Below are 21,808 nucleotides of genomic sequence, written 5' to 3'. Positions count from 1 at the left end.
TTCCTGCAGGAGCATTATAGCAATGACTTGATCCTCTGCTTTTCTGCTTCTGTGCATAGGCATCAACTCCCACCTATTCATTGTAAGTCTCATCCTCTCCATTGGTTATTTTTTTAACATGTTTCTCCATTATTTCACTCTTACTGACACTTTTTCAATACTAATTCTGTCCATTCAAACAAAAATCCCAACTTACTTGTTTAGAAAAATGTATTGACATTTTCTTTTTATACCTGAAGTGCTATAATCCTTACCTGAAGCTCATTCTGAAATTCTTACCATGTTTGTTGAAGTGCCCAATGTGTTACTGCAGGCAGCACCTCTGTGTGTAATGCACAGGATCACATCAGAAGAACTCCTCCATGGTCTCTAGGAAACTGTCATCAGTTAAATGACATGCCTGCTGCACCTCATGTCCACTAAAGCCCCTCTAACAAGATATCTTTTTATAAAGATAACAGACTTTTTTGTTTCTCTATAATTTGTCTTGACATTAATATGTTCAAGCCAAAGTTACTCAAAGGAGGAGTGTCTCTCTTTAAATTGCTTTTTACTTTCTTCATGTGGCATTCTTAGGCAATATGAAAGCAAACATGGCTTCGTTTGCTGTGAGGTTTGTAGGCAACCAGGCACGCTGACTACCCAAAAAATTCCACTTCAGCATTGGTCTGAACATATAATTTCCAAATTGCTTTGATACCAAGCCATAATTTGCAGCATTCCTGTTTGATATCAAATCTCTCCATGCCAATCAAATGAGTGAGACTAAGTGAGATAGCATGCTGAGCTTTTAAAACAATTTATGAATAGCCAAGGCCAGATAGTTCTGGGATTATGAATTATTTTCCCAGCTGCACCATTATGAAAAATCCCAAGGGTTTAGGGAGCTGCTATTTTGGAGGATCAATACCGGAAACAAATTTTCCGTAAGGATGAGGAACACTCCTGAGTGATGGAGGCATCTGTAACAAAGATAGCACTGAAAATGCCATGTCCTTAGAGCAAATGTCTTCAGCAGAACCACTGCAGACTGATTCATTGCTACATTATAACTGCAGCTAATAGAACTGGATCCTGCATTTCCTGGGCATATCTTCCTGGACAGCTTTTTTTATTCTCCTTGAAAGCAAAAGAGAGCTCACAGGTTTGTGGCTGTCCACTGCAGTCACCTCTGTTTTTGTGAATCACTGTAAGAGGGTCAGTGCAAGTTTCTTCTTGCACTGAATTTGCAAGCCCACAGTGATTGGCAGTGTAGACCAAGAAAGAAGAATAAAAGGCAATGCTTCTTTCCATCAAAAGGATTTCTACTGCTCTGGGAACCATAAATCATGTATCCACTGGCCTGTCTGGGAACTTCAGAAGACTCAATGCTAGCAAAATTATGTATATTCCAGTTACTTTACACCTTGGCCATCTCCTCTTACCCACCTCCATGAATGGAGAATTCATCTCCCAGTGTAGGGAAGGGAGCCAGCATTCTTGACTCCTACAGAACATTCCTTACAGGCTGTCCCACATTCCCCGGTGCTCAGCAGTGGGTGGCTTCCTGACGGAGTAGAGTGGGGGATATTTCTGGTTACTTGTGTTGCATGTATCTCGCAAAATATGCTCCACCATCTCTCCTTTCTCTTTGTATTTCTCACGTTGTGCCTCTTCATTGATTAATGGAGTTGACTGGAGGCTTTCACTGGTTTTACAGGAGTTTTGGCAAAGTGGACGCAAGTGATGTCATGCAAGAGCTTCCCCTTGGGTTGCTAATGCTGACCCGTCAGCCCTTCTCACTGAGCTTTTGTTTCTCTGCTCTAGTGGGTGGGAAATCCCACCCAGCTATCCCAGGGTTTTGTCTTTCTTCCACCCTACAATTTATATTCCCTTTTCATCTTCTGAGGAAATGCATGTCACATCCTCTGAGGTCTCATTCTCACCCGCTTCAGGCAGTGCTGAAAGCAAACAGCTTGTTACCCTTCAGCATGTTACTGTTGCGATGCACCAGGGTGTATGTTCTTCTGCATACAAGGAGTTACAGATGGAACACAGCAGCCTCTGCTCACCAGGGGAGAAAAAGAAATGAGCAGGCTTTCTCAGCCCACCAGTGTTTCATTCATAGCCACTGTGCTCCTTCAGCAACAATTCTTTGTTTTCTGAAACCAGCCTGAGCAAGTGACAGAGAGAGAGGGAGCAATTTTTATGTCCAAAAAGCAGATCAAATCTTTTCGAGGTAAGGAAACAGCTTAATGCATGCCTTTTCATGGGGATGTTTTCCTTTGGCCCTCACATAACTGTATTCTTGAGTTAGGGTAACAGCTCAGCTGTGATCATGACAAGTAGCCAATGTCTCTTCATTGGCAGCTTGAGAGAAGGGATTCCCAGTGAAAAGTCACTGACGCATGTTTTACAGTGTGTTTTTTGATATATCTGTTCGGACTGTTAAAACAATCTTCCACTCTTCCTGATGCTGTTGTGCAAGAATCCTGTTGCCTCTGCATGCTGGTGGCAAGTATCAAAGCATGCCAACAGGTTAAATGCTAAGCATCTGGTTGGATGACTGCTGGAGGGATAGGGTAGTGCTCTAGGGATGAGAAGGGGCCAGGGATCTGTATGCTGTGTGATGTTAAGTCCCACGTGGCCAAAAAGAGAAAGGCTGGAGTGGAAGCCATTTTGCACTCTGATCAAGACCAAAGTCAAATTGTTGCTACAAGTGTGAGTGTGGCTGAGCTCCTGATCCTGTTGGGAGGGTGTGAGAGCAGAGAAAGAGCATTTCTAGCCCTGCTCTGTCATTCCCATGTAATGTTGGGCGGTGATTGTGTGACTGGTTTCATTGCATGAGTCTTATCCTCATCTCCATTGTCTGCATAGGTTCAGGCGAGTCCCTGCTGCATCAGCAGGATCAGGCTGGACCACTGTAGCCACTTTAGAGCCCTCGTGCAGTAGAGGGGAGTGGGCTGTTCCAGCCATTGCACACTCACCCATGATAAGTCGGAGTTGTACCTTTGCACCTTTAGAAGTCTTCTTTCAGAGAGACAGGATTCAAAACAGGCAGAAGTTAGTGTTGAGTGGTTCACATCATGGTGTAATCACACATTTCCATCTGAGTGCACGCTGCTGGAGTGACTGTAGTTGACAGCTCTCATGTTTAAAGATTTATGTTAGATGCTACATGGGACTTGGAAAGGAGTGAGCATTAAGATGAGAAGGAAGAAGGGTATATTCCTGAGGTAGTGCTAACATGGAGTTTATTTGCACATATATTGATCTACCTCAGCTTCTTCTAAGACTAGTATTTGGTGGAGCACTCCTTTTTCTGCCACAAGGTATCCCCCGCAGCCTCAGAACTTGCTGATTCTTAACCAGAAACTGTGAAGCCTTTTCAGGAAATGGTTGCTCTGCTGGGACCACGTCCTACAAGTTAGATGCTGTGGAGGCTGACCACTGGAACAGTAAATCTTCAGTTGCATTGCAGCTGGATTCCTTCATCTTACCAAACATCTTGGAATACATCAGGCAGTGCCTTCCCTGCTGTGAATCAGCCACTACAAAAAAGAAAAGGGCTCTTCAGAGTGAGTTGCATGAGCAAATGTCCACTGGAAGAAGCTGGCGAGAGTGTGATTGTGTAATAGTATTGCTGGGGAGATTATAGAGTAATTCATTGTGTTCTTCATGGCCTTGGTCTAGCTTCACTCAAACCATATAAAAGGACAGTCAGAGTGTCTGAGGGGTTTACAGGTTACTCTGTTACAGGTATGTAGGGCCACAAGGGCAGCAAGATTTCGGATGGAGTGCTTGAGCAAGTAAAAGGCCACCTGCCTGTTCCTGCCATGTCCAGCTGTCATGTGCTGTCTGTCCCTTGTGGCACAAGCTCATAGTGCTGCTTTCCAGATTCCATGGCAAAAGAACTAATTCTTTTTAAATGAAAACCATATCATAAAGGGCTGGATCTGTCATGCAGCTGAATAAACCACAGCTTTCCACACTTATTCACCATAGGCGTTCGTGTGTTCTCACTCACTGCTGTTGACTTCCTGGCTGTTTGATGAGCAGATAACCATATGAAATATCTGGTTACTTCATTATTGGAGAGTGACATAAACTTGGTTATGGAAACAAGAGTCCAGTAGTCATGACTCCCTTCAAATGTTTTCTCTTCCAATAAAAAACCCTCAATGGCTCAGCACCCATCCTGAGCACCCTGTTCTAGATGGCCTTACATGCGCAATAACACTTTGATTACCTCAGGTTCTTTAAGTAGAGTCATCTCCCTCTCTTCATGACGGCTTCCCAAAGTACCTCCTGACAGCTTCTGAAAGAGCCATGTTATATTTAAGTGACTGTGTTTACATATTTGAAAATCACAAGGTGAAGAAGCCTGTTTCCCATTAAGCCAACAGGCTTCCTGACTGTTGTTTTTGTAAGAAGGTTACACAAGCTGTTTCATTGCCTTCTGCCCAGCTCAGCTCCCTTCAGAATTTCCCCAGCATTTGTTAGCTTGCCCTCCATCCAAGTCTCACTTGGACTCTCTTCTGACCTCTCTCCCTCTATCTGCCTCCCTTTCCTTACCTTGCATCACTTTCCTAAGTCACACTCTTAAACTTACTGTCCTCCTTTTGCACTATAGTTCCCATTATGGTTCTGGCTCTCACGAGCAGCCCTATTTCACTTCTGCCTCAGTTGTGCCTTTATTCTCAACTGGTTGGAAACTTCATAACTTGCAAGATATCAGCATTTTATATTAAAATGTCGAACATGTTGAACCAGTTCAGAAGTAGGCATCTTTCCAGTGATGCAGCTTCAGTTTCAAACATTAATAAACATTCCTTACATTGAACTTGATTTGGGACTGGATGGCTCACAGGCTTGATTATGTGATATACTGTCTCCTTCTTCTAGGTTGCTGGTCCAAATCCAGCCCAAGTCAGCAGCTGCTGAGATCTGTTGATGCATGTTCTCTGCATAATGACCAGTATTGATTTCACTTTAATGGCCATGTTTGATGTTCTCAGCTGTCAGCCACACAACCTCCTTCCACACCAGGTCTTCCTTTGTGGTTGAGATTGGATGGACTACAGAGATGGGACTTCCTTCTGAGCCATTCATGGATGCCCACTAGGAAATGGAAAGGGAGAAGAATTTTGTCCTTTAGTTTTGTCTTTCATACGATAAGTGGGTGGCATTTGTGCCCATACCACGTCTAAATAGCAGGCTTTCCATGGGACACTGTCATCCTGCCCACTCTGAAATGCCAGAATGGATACCTTACAGCTTCCCTTCTACCTTCCCTCTCACTCTATGCAAGGATGTTGTCCAGTCTGCTCTCCCTTAGCATTATATTTCTCCAGTGGGGCTTAGAAAGAAATCTTGTGCTTAAAATGGCTCTGCAGTTAATGCTAGTTTACGTCTGAGTGAGTCATGTCAAACTGGGTCACAAAAAATTATTTCTCTCATATGCTGTCTTGAGAAGGTCAGCAGGGACCTACCCTGCTGTGATGTACTGCCTTCTCCTGTCCCACTCTGTTTTTGGGGCATTGCTGGAGCAGGCCTTTTGCTCTGTTTGTTGAGTCCACATTGGTTTGCAGGGCAGGTGGCCTCATGAAGCTCTTCCCTTCTAATGTCTTACTGATGACTTTACATAGCTGCAGCCTTTTGTGAGTTGATTTCTCAGGAAGAGAAAGACTCTTCCCTGTATTTCTCTGTCTGCAGAAGTGAGAGACAGCCCTCTCCTCATTTCCTGATTGGTAGCTGGGCACTCTCACTGTCCTTTGGAGAAATGTTGGCTTTGAGGTTAGTGCCAATTGTGTGTCATACAGTTCAATGAGCAGCTGGGGTGGCATCCAGGTCACCTTGGGTAGCCTTGGTAGTACTGAGTGTTGCTCATTTCTAAAGTGATCCAGCATTGGGATCACCCTTGCATTATTTGCAGATGAACAGAATGATTTGGCTTTTACAGGGTGGCTATGGAGAAGCTCTTATTAACAGCCAGATAAAGTAATTTTTTGAAACAGAGGGACTGTAGAAGCTCGTGGGGTTTCTACTTCTGGCTGTGTTTTTTTTCAGGCTTCCCCTTTTCATACTGCTTTCTTTCACTTGCTACCCTCTTTCTGCCTTTTTCTGAAGAAAAGCTCTTCTTTTGCTGCAGATGATATTTTCTATCAGACGTGCTTGTTTACCCTGCTTCATGTGCCTTCCCACCGCAGAGAGAGTGTATGATAATACTCCTGGGGAGTTCTCAAGTGGTCTGTTACCAGCCACAAAGTTGCAGCTGTTGAAAAAAATTAAAGCATCTTCTAAACCAGTTTACCACAGCCCTTGGTGTTATCTTTTAACTGGGATTTGGGGCTTCTAATGGAAAACCTATTGAGAGTCATAGTGGTTCTGATGAAGATTTGTATACATGACCTTAAGAACTTGAAGGTGCAACGCATAGTGCATTGAAGGCAGGAGGAGGCTTTCCACAGGCTTTGGTGAGCTTTGGCTCAGGCTTTTAAAGAATAACAGGAAACGTTGGAAAACGCACCAAGAATAAATAGAGCCGTTTAGTTACATTAACTGTCTAGAGGAGAAGCTCTGCTAATGACAAAGCAAGTGTGTTTATCTGGCGTTGCTGGGGGAAAACAAATGGCTGTTAATAGCATTTAGCTAAGAAGGTTACACAAGAAATTTGCCCACTCAGGCCCAGGCTGTAATTCTGGTGTTCTGACCCAGTTCTGATTGCCACATAGCCTCTGATAGAGAAGAGTGTCATGGAAGGGAGCACAGACTACAGAGGGGACAGGGCTTTGAGAGACTACATGCTAGTTTTTATTCATAGCACTGCTAATTTAAAGTCTCATTCTACAAAAAGCAGCATCAAAGAGATCTGTTGTTGCTGCCTCCCTCTGACTCCTGATAAAATTTGCCATGCTGTGATTATGTTAACGGTCAGAACTCAAACGGGTCAGTCAGCTTGTTTCTGGACAACAATAAATATGCTGCAGGACGCCTTTGGTGACACCTCAGTGTCTTTGACTGATAACTAATGTGTTATTTATAGTAGAAAAGAAGCTGGAGTGTGAAACTAGAATCCCATTGTGCTTACTCTGAATAAACATCGAATGAAAGAGCTGACAGTCTAAGCTGTTGTTGCTTGCCTTTGTGGAATCTCGTTGTCTTCAGAAGGAGAATGTAGTGAACCGAGGGCTGAAATTCATCCTGTGCTTAGAATGAAGCTGGTGACTGTAACAGCACAAAGGGAGATTTAGTCCTGTTCTTCTCTAATGGCTCTGCTGGCTTTGTAGTGTGAAGGGTAGCATGCAGCTTGTGTTTGTTACTCCTGGTAAAATGGACAGTTACGACTGGGAGAGCACAGAGGGCAGTGGGTTTGCAGGGTAATGTAGCATCTAATCTAAGAGGCATTCTTATCAGCTCTTTTTTTCAAGATCTTTCATGTAAAAATAGAACTTCTTCCCAAGGCAGAATATTTCAAGAGACTGTTTATCTGCTTCTAATTCCGAGTGAACTGAATAGCAGGTACAATTAGATGATCACAAAGGAAATGCAAAGTACTGTATCAGTGGTTGCTCTGCTGTCTAATACAAACACATAATGCTCTGTTCGATTTATTTCTGTTAAAAGGAGGGGGACCATTCATTGGTGAGAAGAATCAGCATGGCATTGCATTTACTATGTGTTTAGGAAAAACTGATCCCTTTGGTGTAGCTGGAGACCCTTGAACTTCAGAGAAGAATGTGTTAGCATGCTAGGGTATACCTTGGTCCTGCAGGTCATTTAATCCTTTCCTCAAGTGAGTCATTGTAAGGCAAAGTAGATGCTGGGAAAGTTCTGCATTGCCAATTAAAACAGGCTCCAAATGTGTTGCTGGTTTCATTCTATCAAAAACTCATCTCAGAGAGGCCCGTGGAGGTTGTCTGTGTACCTTGAGGCCAGATCCCAAGCTAATATAAACTGGTGTGGTTCTTTTGACTTAGCAGAGCTCTTTTGCTTTATACCAATAGCTCAGGCTCAATCCCTTTATTATGACTTCTTCGAGAACTTCTGTTAAGAAATAAGGAGTGATTCAGAAAGGTGTCGGTTTCCACACATGTAGGAATTGAATGAAATTCAGAACCAGCCTGTAAATAACTCTGAGATGTGAGTTCTGACTCAGTATTTATAGAAAACACATTCTGTCTGCCTCAAGCACCCTGCAAAATCAAAGCTGAGTAATGAATGTTAGCCTCAGCATTTGTGAGGTCAGGTTTAAAATAAAGTTGAGAACAGGAACGCACTAATTATGAACCATTACTCGTGTTGTTTGCCAACAAAAAAAATCCCACTTTCAACAAATCTAACAAAGTATAAATGAAATCAGAAAGCTAAGTCATTTCTTAATTAACAACTCTAGACCAAACACTGGTCTTTTGTGGAAGAGATAAAATCAGGGAGCTTAAAACACTTGGGAAATCAGGAAGATGCTTTGTTTTCATCCTTTTTAAGTGGAACAGTTGACATGCTGACCAGGAGGCTGTTCAGGAAGCTGCCAAAATGGGAGGGCTGCCAAATCCTGTCCTGCAGAAGCCCTGATGTAGTAGAAAACTGAAGGACCCAACTTTGAGTGTCAGCACTGTGTCAGTCACAAGGCAGGCAAGCTGAAAGAAGCCTTGGAAACCTGCCTTGCTTCCATTAGAAAAGTTAACATGGCTGCTGCTTGCCCACAAGCCGTCTGCATTTTGGGGCAGACTTTTCTCTGGAAGATTTCCAGCAAGCTTACATGCTTTGCTTCATGGTAATTAAAACTCTTCTTTTCCTGACTTTAAGGAATACAACCCTTAGATGGGCTTATTTGTATTGGAGGAATACTGCTGGAACTTTCTTCCTAGCATGTGAACAGATTTCTCTGTGCGTAGGAACAACATGGGTAGAATATTTGGAGTGAAATCCAGGTTCCATTGAAGTCAATGGCAAAACTCCCATTCACTTCAGCAGAGCAGGAATTTCACTCTTTACTGTTTTGAAGTCAGAGTTACTAATAGAGTGTTAAATTATTCCTGCATGCATCAAACAAAATGTGCCTGATGTTAATGTTTCTGCTGTGCTCAAAACCCACAGAGGTTTAAAAACAAGAATAGCTATGAACTTCTGAGTCTAAAAATTATGATATGGTTTTGCTAGAAATAATAATGTCCCTGGAGATGAACCTAAAATAATAGACTCTACCATATAATATTCATTTTAAGCTAAAAATAGCATAGATGGTGGTTTAATCTAAGCCATAATTATCAAACTGCTGAAGCCAGGTTTGGTTCATTGCAGCTAGAAATGTATCTTGTGCTCAGGCTTTGAACAGTTGAATTCCAAAACGGGAGAGAAACAAAGCCAAGAACATAGTCAGAAAGCAAACAGGGGACTCTGGTTTGTGGAGAAATAGCATGGATTAAAGAGTCCAACACCATACTCAAAGGGACTGCTCCTGGCTTGCTCAGTATGACCAGCTAGAGACCTAGTGACCTCCTACTGCTCTGTGTTTTCAGCCCCAAATTGGTGACTGTGTTTTTCTAGAAAGTGACACTGGGCATACAAGGAACCTTTTGTCTGAAGGCCGTTTTCCATGTCATGTTGTAATTGAAGGCACACTGGTAACATTTCAAAACGTTACAATTCTTTATGTTTTTTTGAAAAGAAAAATACAATGAATTGGGAGTAGGACCACCAGTCAGGACTTGTGATATTTCACTGGTGTAGCAAGTGAAATTGATCACATCAGTTGTTCCTTCTTTGCCACCATAAAGGTTGTTCACATAGGCTTTCCTCATGCAGAGGAGTCTCACCTTCCTATAGTGGCAACAGAGATTTATTCCAGTGATTTACTGTGGCAGCCCAGTGGTAGAGACTCCACTAAGGATAGAAGAGTCCTGAGTGGTAAGTTGGATGGAGGTGAAAGTAGTACTTTTCTGACTACTTTTTGAAATCCTCACTGAATGTGTTTGAATTCCTCCATGTATGTTTATACTGCACAATCTGCTGTTTGTTCAGATGGTTTGTTTTGCTGAGCAGGTCACATTCTGTCCTTGCAGAGACTGGCATGGGGCAGTCTTGGTGCTTGTTTGAACAGTGCTTGCACAAATGAGCAGGCTTCTGTCTGAGGATTGCTGTTACAGAGTCAGGTTGGAAGTGCCACTGGAGGTCATCTGATCCAACCCACCACTCAAAGAAGCCTCAAAGTTAGAGGAGAGATTGTACAATAGCACAAATCTAGGGAAATGTTTTTCCTGACAGTAGAGTTATTCCAGGTTCACACTGACACAAGACAGGCACATCTCTGATATTACTTTGACCATTCTCTCAGTATGGTTATAGGGGCCATATCCTCTAGATTTGGGAAAGCAATCCAAAATTCTCAATAAATATTACCTTCAATATTTTAGCATATACTCTCCACCTGTGCTATATCACTTCTGAAGGTTCACATCCCATGGACCCTCAAGTAGTTACATTTCCTAGTAAGAAAGTCCATAAGAAGTACTTTTAAAAGCTTCAGACACACAAATACTAAAACCTTTGTGAAGTTAAGGCAATTGATAAATTAAGGGAACATATAGTTTAGTCATATAACAGGTGCCCAGAGCAGGTGAATGGTTCTGTGTTATATATGCAGCCTGGTTTTGGCTTGGTCAGGCATTGGAATATGTTGGCCAGGGAGGTGGTGGATTCACCACCCTGGAGCTGTTCAAGAAACACATGGACATGGCACTTTGGGATGTGGTTTACTGGCCATGGTGGTCTTTGGTTAATGGTTGGTCTTGATGATCTTAGAGGTCTTTTTCAACTGCAACAGTTCTGTGATTCTGTGACGTGTTAATTGCTAAAAGGGTCATTGCTAAGTCTAATGAGAAGCCTGCATTATAATTTGATAAGGTTTTTTTTGTTTTGTTTTATTTTAATCACACAGCATGGGAATGAGCCATGATGATGATCATCAACCCTGTGCAGGGAGGTCTCATATTATGTCTGGAGAATGGGTGAAGGGCAGGAACCCAAGTGACCTTTCCTGGTCTTCATGCAGCCGCGATGACCTTGAAAACTTCCTAAAGTAAGGATTGTGCTGATTTTCAAAAAAGTCCTGTCAGACAAGAACCCAATGTGTTATTTGAATGTGAACATCTAAATTTTCTTTTAAAATGTGTGTGTGCACATGTCACTAAGGTGTGCAAGTTTGAATCTGTCTCCATTACAGTAGCCCCTTGGAGGCCAGGGTTTACAGAGAGGCAGAAGAATTATGTGCAGTCATCAGTGTACTGGTAGCTTCTTCCCAAAAATGCCCTTCATGTGACAGAAATCTATGTGTAGGTGACCTGAAAAAATCTTTTCTAAAGGATGCTGCCAGCTTTGCGCTGTGCCTTTATTTTATGGAAACTTTACTTTGCCTGGAGCTAATTCTGATGTGTTTTTTCACTCCTCAGTGAGTATTGGTCTTAAACAGTTCACTATAAACTTCCTTCCCACTGTATGCATATTTCAGTTCATCATATTCAGCAGTTCAGGAAGGATTTCTGTCCTGCTGCTCTTATACACTATGGCAAACACTGGAGTTGCCTGAACTCTGTAATTGTGATCTCAGTCCTACAGTGCAACTCTCTGGCAGTGTCTGGCACAGTAGTCAGTGCTTTTGTTGCTACAAATGGATTCAGGATGGAAAGTGTCCCACTCTGGGGATCAGAGGTGGAAGAGAAAGGAAAATAATGAAAGAAAATGGCATATCTACTGTTAAATTAAAGGGAAGAAGTTGATCTGAACTCACTGTGGTCTCTGATAGAGAGGAGATGTCAAAGCCATATTCCAATCTGTAAAAGATTGCCATGGAGACAAAAGGAAAAATATTTCCATGATGTCTGTGATGGATAAGAAGTCAAGGGCTTGAAATTCAAGTAGGGCAATTCAGGTGATACATGGTAGAAGACTTTCTAGTTGTTGTTGTAAGGTTCGTGAAGCTTTGGACTAGATAGCCTGATGGCAGAACAAAGTCTCCATTTTTAGGAATACCTTAGAAAAATGTTTCACCCAGAGTGATGTGAATAGTTGATTCTGCCTTGAGCCCTGGAGCCAGGGATGAGTTCCTAAGGATTTTTCTATCCATAGTTTTCAATGTTCAGAAAAATGACCATTTCACCTGTGCTCATGATTCCCTGTTAAAGAGGGGACAATAGCTTCTCTGCATCAGTGATCTAACGCTCCAGTTCAAAGGTATTTTCCCTTACAGGCATATTTAATCCTTACACTCCACAGGTCCAAGGTCAGCACCTGTTTGCTGGTAACAGACCCTCGAAGCCAATATGCGGTGCGGCTCCCTCACAAGCTGCCTGGAATGCACTACAGTGCTGATGAGCAGTGCCAGATACTGTTTGGGACCAATGCTACCTTCTGTAAGAATATGGAGGTAAGAGCTCATGGGAAACAAGGTGGGAAGTTGATGTAAAGCTGCCAGGCACTGGGGAAGAAAATGAGTCTGTACTTTCCTCAGAACTACTACATGGGGTTTTCAGCATACGTAGTGCTGCTGCTAGAAAATCAGTCATCAAACTCCCACTGACCTGCATGTCAACAGCACAAACTTACATCGCCCTCCTCCTTTCCCACACTGGTCTTATTAATGTCCTAGAGTAGACCCAGAAAAACTCTTGTTTGTACTTGGTCTTTATTTAGGAACCGTTCCCTTTTGACACTATTTTGCTAAAGTACTCAGTAGAAATTGTTTTGCTGGAAGTTCAGCTGAGGTGAAGGTCAGTTCTCACAACAGTGCTTGCCCTCTTCCACAGAGTCAGCTTAGATAACTGGCTGGATCTTTCAGTAGACTCACCTTCAGACTGCTACAATGCTCTTAGGAGCTGAATCTAGCTCTGTGGCAAGGAAATAAAATGACTGCTTGTTTGACAAGGCCTTTTAGAGATTTGTGCAGCCACAAATATGCTTTCTAAGCAGCATGATTTAGTCAGGGTTTGGGTGCAAAATGGCTTATATTACATGGTTGGTTAGCAAAATGGAACCAACTGGTTGTTGGTGTCTCTAGAAGTAGGTTGTATTTGAGATGAGGCTGTCTGACCTCCTCTGCAGTTCAGACAACTAAACCTTTCCTAATGTCTGGGTATCTTCCTTCTGGGTATCTTCCTTCTGAACAGAACTTGTCCACATCCCACTTTAGGTAGGGATTGGAGAAATGCTTAATTCCAGTGTGGCCTTGGAAGTATCAAGAAGAAAGTCATGAGGCATTCTGCCTGGTCACCAGCACCAGCTGGCAGCATTTTGTCCTATACGGACAGGCATGAAGCAGCCAGGTTTCTTGCTGTCTTTAACTAGCCATTTGTATTTTTCAGTTGTCCCTTATTCTCATTCTGAACAGTCTTGGGATCTTAAATCAGTGTTAACAAAGAAAATAACAATCAATGTTAACTGAGGTTTTCAAGTGCCAAATTACTGAAACTGTGGAACACGGTTGAGTCCTGGGAACACGCTCCTAGTTTCCCATTTGCTGTTTTATTTGTTTTGGATTTGGAAAGTAGCTAAAATGAAACAACAAGACAAGAATCTGGGTAGGTTGTATTTTCCAGTTCCATCAAGAAAATGCAGACCACCAGGACTACTGTACTGGAAGCAAAGTATTAGAATGTAGATCTGTGAAGAAAACCCCAGATCTACCCAGGGTGATTCAAGTTCTTCCACTTGCATAGGTGTCACCCAGCTCGACTGCTGTAGGAATAGTTATCCTCTATTTCCCTTGTTGCAATGAAAAGCATTCTGTTTCTGGAAAGCCCAGTGCCTAATGACAATGTCAGCCTACTGGTAGGTGGTCAGCAGCTCTCATACACAAATTGCATGTCCCGTCTGGAATTGCTTTGGGGACAAGTTGCTTGGCAGCATAACAAGCCAACAGGCACTGTTCTTCTCAGACAGAAGGTGTTTGTGTCTCCCAGGATTTTTCACCTGTCTTATTACTTGACATCTTTAGAACACAGGGAAAACTGTTCTCTTTTTCTCCACCACTTCTTTAGTATCTCCCAGAGAAAAGCATATTTTGTGAGGACTTCAGTACTTTCTCATTAAACAAGCCCTGTAGCACTTCAGCAGATTAAAACCAATTTGCACTTGCTTATTTAGAAGTCTTTTTCTGTGACAGATATGTTAATAGCATTCACACTGTGAAGCTTTGGATCAATTATGTCACACATCATTAATTTAAGTAAATATTTACATCCTGTTATGCTGCTCTGAGTTGGCATTTGAAGGCAGTGAAAGGAAATTCTTTAGAGGAAATGATCAGCTTTAAGTTTTAAACCTTCAAAGTTTGCGTTCTTTTCACCTTTGTGTTTCTTATGGATCATCTGCAGAATGCTTGTTTCATAAGGCTCAAAACTGTCTACAAAAATATGAAGAAAAAAGAAAAAATTGGCACTAGTCATTGGCATTAGCTGTAGAAATTATTGGCAAATACAGCTGTCTCCTCTTCTAGCCAATGGTAATGTGGTATTTTTAATTCAATAAAGTATTAAAAAAATCCAAATGTAAAAGTAATAAACATTTGACACTAAATATTTGTTACAAAGGGAAATAAACTTCAAGAAATGAGCCTGCTCAGTCTCTTCATGATTACATGTGTCTACTCTCTGTTTTCTTATGTAATGAAAGCTGCAATGTAACGTTCCATCGGACATAACTGAGCTGCAGAATTCTGTCAGGCCAACTAGAGGAGCTGTGTTCAGAAATGCCATACAATCTCGTTGTGGAGCAAATTTCAAAGATTAGAGTAATCAAAAATGTTAACATTTTTGAGAAACTGCAGAAACTTTGTGCTGTTTGCTCCTTCCCTTGAAGGCATCAAAGCCAAAACTTTTAAAGAAATGTGATCTCCTTTGCCTTCACACAGAGTCAGGTGTCTAAATGCTTCGCAGTGTCTGGTCTGACTTCAGGCACTGGTCCAACCAGATAGTTAATCCATGAATATTCAGCCTTATCTGGGTATTTCAGATCTCATCTCTGAAATTCTTCTTCCACATTTGTTTTTAATGATATCTCAGATACCTTAGCACAAAATAGTAACTCTCAGAATTTTGAGTTTTCCAAACCAGCTGTTCTGCTCCAGATTTGCAGAACAAGACTGAAAACACAGGAGGTAGGCTCAAGTTTACATAGACTGTACCTCTTGACATTCCTTTTTAATTTGCTTGGATGCTGCACCTACATTTTGAGATATTAAAATTTGAATAAAACAACTAATTAACAGCATGAATATATGATACTCAGCTTAATCACAGCTTGTTGTTGTAATCCTTGGCCTCTAAAATGTGCAATTTAGGATCTGGTTCTGTAACATCAATATTAAGTAAGATTTAATAGTACATGGCACCTGTTTAAGGAGCTGTGGAATCACACTTTGACGCTGGGTGCTTCCGAGGCAGGCAGCAATTGATTCCTGTTTATTTGAAAAACGTTACTTTTTACTGTGTGAATAATAAATGGCAAGGTTACCTGCCTGCCCCTTGAGGGACTGCAAGTCCAGTTTGGTGTGCTCTGCTCATAGGGATATTTGCTTGAGATACATGCAGGTGACTGATTTTGGATTAACTTTACCCTGCATATTAGATGGGTGAGTCCTTGCTCCTCATCAGGAAAATAAATGTTTTCATGGCTCTGGAATAATTAGTTTTGATCTGAGGAACTGAATAAGAAAACAGAAGTTAGGCAGTTCTCAAGTGAGATGACTTCTAATGTGATGATGAATATCCCAAGACCCTTTGTAGTTCTCCCTCTGTATCTAAATTACTTACTTTTTTTTTCTGGTAATAAGCAAAAGGGATCAAAAGTGCTTTAACATGGTGTTTTCTGTTAATCTTTCACATTGTAACTGTTACACATTGTCTGATCAGTGAAAACCTTATCTAACAGGACACAAAAATGTGCTTCTACCATATCAGATGTGCTGCCTTTTTTCAGCTGGGAAGCTGTATAGTCAGGCCTCCTCCAGTGCTAGAAGAGCTTTTGACCCAGTGATCTGTATTTTGAGGGAGATCAGCTGCTTTTATCAAGAACTAAATAGTTAACTGCATCATTCTCAAACTCTGAGCATAATCATGATACGAGTTATGGAAAGAACTGAACAGGAGTGCACATTTGACACTGCATAGTGCATCATCAGTGTACCCCAGACACGGAGATCCTTGGGGGTTCTGGTTGCTAAATGTTGATGTGATTGCAGGGTTGCCACGATAGGTCATGCAAAGTACAGGAAATTCAACCTGCCTGACCTCTGGTCTTCAGATCCTCACTGTTTTCTGAATCAAGTATTGTGAATTCCTGTGGCCCTTGTGCAAGAGGAAGCAAAAAGCTTCAACCCCACTCAAGTGATGAAGGCTTCTGCAGAGAGCAGGCTTTAACTCTTTGCTATCCCCTGCATCTAGAAGTGAGAGAGGCAGCATAGCTGGCTTATGCTGAGTTTCTTGCAGAGCAGAGATGGTGTTTCTCCAAGTTTTTCATGTGTGAGGATGTGCTGTTCATAACCTCACATCAAAGTATGCTGTGTGTTTAATCAGATTGCTGGGTTCATTTTTCAGACTGGCATGCCTATTAACAGAGGCTTATGCACTGAAGTTATATTTATGGGGGGAAAAAGTGACTTCCATCTCTTGTAGCCAGTGTTTGACTTTTCAGTTCGTATGCCTCTTGGCTTATTAACACGTTTTTGAGGGTTTTTACACAACCATTATCTTCAGTGTTGTTTTGAGTCAAAACTGTACTTAGTTTAAAATGGCATATGGAGAGAGGTTAGCAGTGCTGCAATGAGTTTTCTCAGACAAAGAGACACTGCTAACTCAGATGTAATTGGGGATGTGGATTTTGATCTGACACTGTTTTTAGAAAAACAAAACCAGCTAGAACTGTTTGCTGTTTTTTCTTAAGTTCAAGTTGGTTTTTAACAAATACAGTTGTCTCCCAGGATCTGCAAGCTGTAGAGCAGCAACACAGAACAAGAGGGCAAAGTTGATTGTCAAGAAAAAGGAGGCTGATTAGATTTCTGTGCTCAAATATAGAAGGAGAGGAATCAAAACCCCATGTAAAGAAAGAATAAAAATTGTAATAATCAAGTGGATTTTACGTAGCCCTCCAGTTTTCATATTTGATTATATGATGGTGAATCTAATTTAGCAATTATGAGCCTCCCTGTGGTCTTGATCTTGTGCAGAGACCAGCAGAATGGACTCTTGGACTCCATGCAGGAGAATCAATGGGCCTCTGTTTTTCCTTTGCAGGGTTGTTGCAAGATCCAGATGATGATAGGAAGCCCTGTTATTTAGTAATGTACAGGATATTTGCAAGAACATGGCAATTAGATTGAGAGCTGATTTATCCTGAAAACAATAGGTTGCATTTTTTATACACCAGGAACTTTGTCTACATAATTTTCTATTACACACCTTAGCTTCTCTGTAAATAAAATAATAATAGTAGTAGTAAGAATAAGAGTGAGAATAAGAAAAGAATAAGAATAGAATAAGAATGAGAGGATGGGTTTGGTTTTCCTGAGGCTTGCAGGACAGCAGCTTGCCAATTCTAAAATAAAATGAGGAGATTTTCATTTTGAGAAGTTAAGGTAACAACTTACTTAATCGCCATACTATGTTTTATAGTTTTTCTAATGAAGGTTGTTAAAATTTAGAGTATTTTTGTGTTGCCTGTTTAATGTGACACTGAAGTGCCTTATTTCACTGTTTCTGTGTCTTGCAAGAAGACCTTTATTTCTGTATTTTCAGTGGAAATACTTTTTGTTTAAGAGAGAGAAAGAATGAGAGAAAAGCAGAGTTCCTGCCTGGGCAGCACAGCCCAGTTTACAATTATTGGAATGCTACAGAAATTTTTGTATGTGTTTCAGTTTGGAAGATGGTCAAAACACATTCTGGTGCAGTGGTTTAAAGAAAAAATAAAAAGAGAGTGGAATAAAAATAAAATTATAAAAATACAATGTGGAAATTTAAGAATATAAAAATAATAATCTCTTAAAAATAATATAGAGTGCCTATTAAGAATCAAGCACTCAAGCCTGGCAATCCTATATTTCTTATTAAGACACAAGGGGAGGGAGAAAGAATTAGTGTAGCCTTGTGATGTGGCATCTACAGCTGAAGTTTGAACTTAACAAAATTAGCCAAAATACAATTGAGTATCAGCCTGAAAACAGTGTCTAACAAACTTGGTGGGCATTCAGACCTCTCCCATTGGCCCTCTGGGAACTTCCTGCCTGCAAAACACTTTGAGAGAATTTTAGGCTTCGAGTTGCAAACACAGTATTAGATGGAAGTGATCAGGTTGATTATAAAACTTGCCTTGCCCCACCTTTGTCGTGTGCAGGTGTCTTCTCCTGGGCTAGATTACAGGATGATGCTGTGAACTCACAAGCCTTTTCTTGATGGGGTACATCTAGTATAAATCTCAGAGCAGCACTTAAAGCATGGCTTGGACAATACAATGTTAATATAGCTGCTGTGGTTGTGATGTAGTTGATTAGCTATGGATACCACTGTGGTAGAAATTGGTAGTAAGTCAAAGCACAGCATTTCTAGTGTTTAATTTAAAGGAGTGACCCTGTTCAGTGCCTTGTGCCACATGCCTCTACATCTTTCAGCTTTCACCATGTAAAGACACTTCCATAATTTCTTCAGCTGTATGGTTCAACCTGTGTGGTTGTGTTCTCTCACGGAAGGTGCTGAAAACTTTCCACTGGGGAATAGGCAGCATGAACAAATTAATTCCCGTGTGAGGGAGTGCATGTGTAGGGAGTAAACAAGCTTCTATAGAGTTGTTCCTTGGTCAGATGGATATTTTTATTCATGAGTTTCTCATTCTTGTGCTTTGGAGGTTTAGAAGCTTCCCCTTGTAGGTAATTATCTGAGGCTTTGAGATATGGAGGTGTTGTGAGCCCTTTTTCTCGCCGAGACCATATGAGGTCGCTGGGCAGAACCATGCTGATTTTAGTAATGGTGGTGATGCAATAGCCAGAAACTAGCAGGCTCTAGACTTACTGCCTGTGGGCAAAGAGCTGGCTGAATTAATTCTGGCTTCTCCTCATTTCCAGCTGCAACACTGAGTTAAAGAACCTAAAATAGATGATTTCCCTAGAGTCACATGTGAGTGGTCGCAGTCTGAGCTGGCACATGTGTGGGATGGAGTTACATGTAAGGTAAACACTGTGAAAAAGTATGAAAGCTGTGAAAGGTGGGCAGGCCCGCAGCCAGACATGTTCCTGGTAGCATCCCAGGAGTTGTTTCTGGTTTTACCCTGAAGTTCAGCCAGAGCAGGCAGAGTGAGCCCGTGTCTGTGACACTGAGCAGAGGACTGCCCAGCTCTGAGCAGCGGCTTTGCTTGTCTCTCAGCAGACTCTCAGCAAGACATCTGATCTTTTTCTGTTCTTCATCTTCCCACCTATAACAGAGGGATAAAGCTCCCTTTATCACCAAGCTCCCAGGACTTTGTTTGGATTGCAGGTTCTTTGAGAAAGAGAAAACACCTGGCCCAGTAAGGCCCTTTAGTCAAATAGATGCCATTCTAATGCCTGTAATCAGAAGCATCATTCACCTGTTGAGCAGAAATCTCCTAGCTTGTGAGCTTCTGGGCTGTGATCTCTCTCAGGGCTGGCTTCTAGCAGCTGGGCATACAAGTTTTCCTGTTTTCCAGGAGGTTTTGAGAATTTATAATTTGCACCTTTAAAGAAATCCATGTTTATTTTTACTTTTTAAATTTTAATTTGTCTGTATAAGTTCCTTAATAAGTTCCTAAAATTGAAATGCTGTTGAACAAGCATTTCAATTTTAAAAAAACAACATGGAAATAAATTTTTTTATTGAAATATTCCTTTTCAACAGCCATCTCACTTCTTTTAATTTTATTTTGTTCTTGGAAATATTTCAAACTGGGAGCTGATCCAAAGGTGACCTTTCCCCACAGACAGTTTCCACAAATCAATATTTTTCCAGTGAAAAATGTCTATCACTGGAAAATCCTGACTGGCACATTTTGAATGCTGTAGGGAAAACTTTGCAGGCTGAGACCTGCCATCAAAGATCTCATTGTTGAATTTACAGTCAGCAGTAATATGGTGCTTTTGATGGCTGGTTCTGTATCAGTGCAAGCTCTGAACTGCCACTCATCTACAAGCAACTTCCTTTCAAGTCCTGCCATTTCTCACTTTGGTATTTCCCCCCAGAGCTAGCTATTTAACTATTAAAACGTCAGTCCCTGAGACTGGTTAGCCTTATGACTGTTTAACGAGGATTTTTGTTTGGGTTTCTATTGTAGCTGGGGAGGGTATGTGATCTCTTTTGAAATGAACTATTAACATGATAAAACATCTTGGGAACACCCAATACTAGAACTGATGTTTTAATATTTGCTGGGGTATATGAATGCTGTGTTAAACAGAGGGGAGTGCACTAAGAAGTGTTTGAGCTTTGTAGTGGTATGGCACCAGAACACAGAGCTCCAGCAAAGTTACCAGATTTTTCTGTAACTGTTTCCTGAAGTATGCTTTACATTTAGTATTCAGAATCAAACACAGGAATGCTATAAAAATCCTTTATGTTCTGTACCTCAAAGATGAGAAATTTCAGAAAGTGTGGTGTTGCTAAGAGAGATTTTTTTTCCCTTCCTTTATCTCCCTCTAAATATATGTGTGTGAATACGTGTATATATATGCACAAACATACACAGATACAGAAATACAGAGAGGAATGGGAATGTTTGCACCTACTGGGCTCAGTTCTGTAGTTCCACTGCTACAGGCCCACCCATTTGAGGTTGTCTCAGCCCATTGCTTCCTCCATGTCATGGCTCATACCTGGGTACATTGTCTAGCCTTATCACCTTCCATGTTCTTGTGGGCTATGAAGAAATTCTGATTGAAACCCAAAACTGTACAAAAATCTGCTTCATTTTCATGAATTTCTGTTTCTACACCCCTACCCCCTTCCATTTCCCTCCTCCCAGTTTCACATTGAAGAGAAGAATTTAACTCCTGTTTACCCAAGCTTCTGATCCAGGAACTTGAACCTGACAGCTTAACAAATACTGGCCTTGCATAATGCCCAGATATTTAGCTGTGGTGCTCATATGTGTCTAGAAAATTTCTTTAGGGATGTAGTGAATTCCACTACATCTCCAGCCAGAATGTCTTTCTGACAGAAAGCAGAAGCAGAGGCTTTCCTTCTGGAACCATGGGGCAAATTTTCTGTCTGGGTCATTCCAGGGATCAGGCTGGAGGCTTTCTCAGCATGTTCTGCTCTGAAGTTTTTTAGTTATATGAAAGAGAAGGGATGAGGATAGAGTTGCTATCTGCACCCTTCATCTTTGAAGCTTGCCTTCATTTTAGGTATTGGTATTCCCCAACCAAAGTTTGAAAGGAGTCAAGGGAAAAAAGACAGTACAGACTGACTGGACTTGGATGAGAAGCACGAGTCTAGTTCCAGCTCTGGAACTTGGCTTAACAGGAACAACATTTGTATTCACCAGTACAAATGGCAAGAAACTCTTTGAGTTTAGCAAGTCTGTTATGTTCATGGGTGCATTTAATTCTGTCTTGCAGCTACATGTAGCACATCCTGCCACTGTGGCTAAAACCTCCTGTGCTGCCTTCCATGCTTACTTACACACTAACTGGTTTTGAATCCTTTTTAATCAGTCATGTGTGTAGACTTCATGTACAGAATACCCATCACCTCTGGATCCCAGTGAGTTAAACCAGATGCAAGAATATTGTGGGTTTACAACTAGGAAAACAAGCATCCTCTCAGAGCGGTAATTGTGG

At 41.4% G+C, this 21,808-nt stretch overlaps 1 protein-coding gene across 1 annotated transcript in view; it reads left to right on the top strand.

The window, feature by feature from the left end:
- ADAMTS17 (ADAM metallopeptidase with thrombospondin type 1 motif 17) overlaps nt 1-21,808 on the top strand; it is a 180,768-nt gene that overhangs the window by 82,076 nt on the left and 76,884 nt on the right. Inside the window, exons 9-10 of the mRNA XM_054388055.1 lie at nt 10,919-11,059; nt 12,253-12,403. Coding sequence (XP_054244030.1) covers nt 10,919-11,059; nt 12,253-12,403 — 292 coding nt within the window. The remainder of the gene's footprint in view (nt 1-10,918; nt 11,060-12,252; nt 12,404-21,808) is intronic.

The sequence above is a fragment of the Indicator indicator genome, chromosome 16, assembly GCF_027791375.1.
Source record: "Indicator indicator isolate 239-I01 chromosome 16, UM_Iind_1.1, whole genome shotgun sequence".
NCBI classification, from domain to species: Eukaryota; Metazoa; Chordata; class Aves; order Piciformes; family Indicatoridae; genus Indicator; species Indicator indicator.
This window is presented reverse-complemented; position numbering and strand designations above follow the sequence as displayed.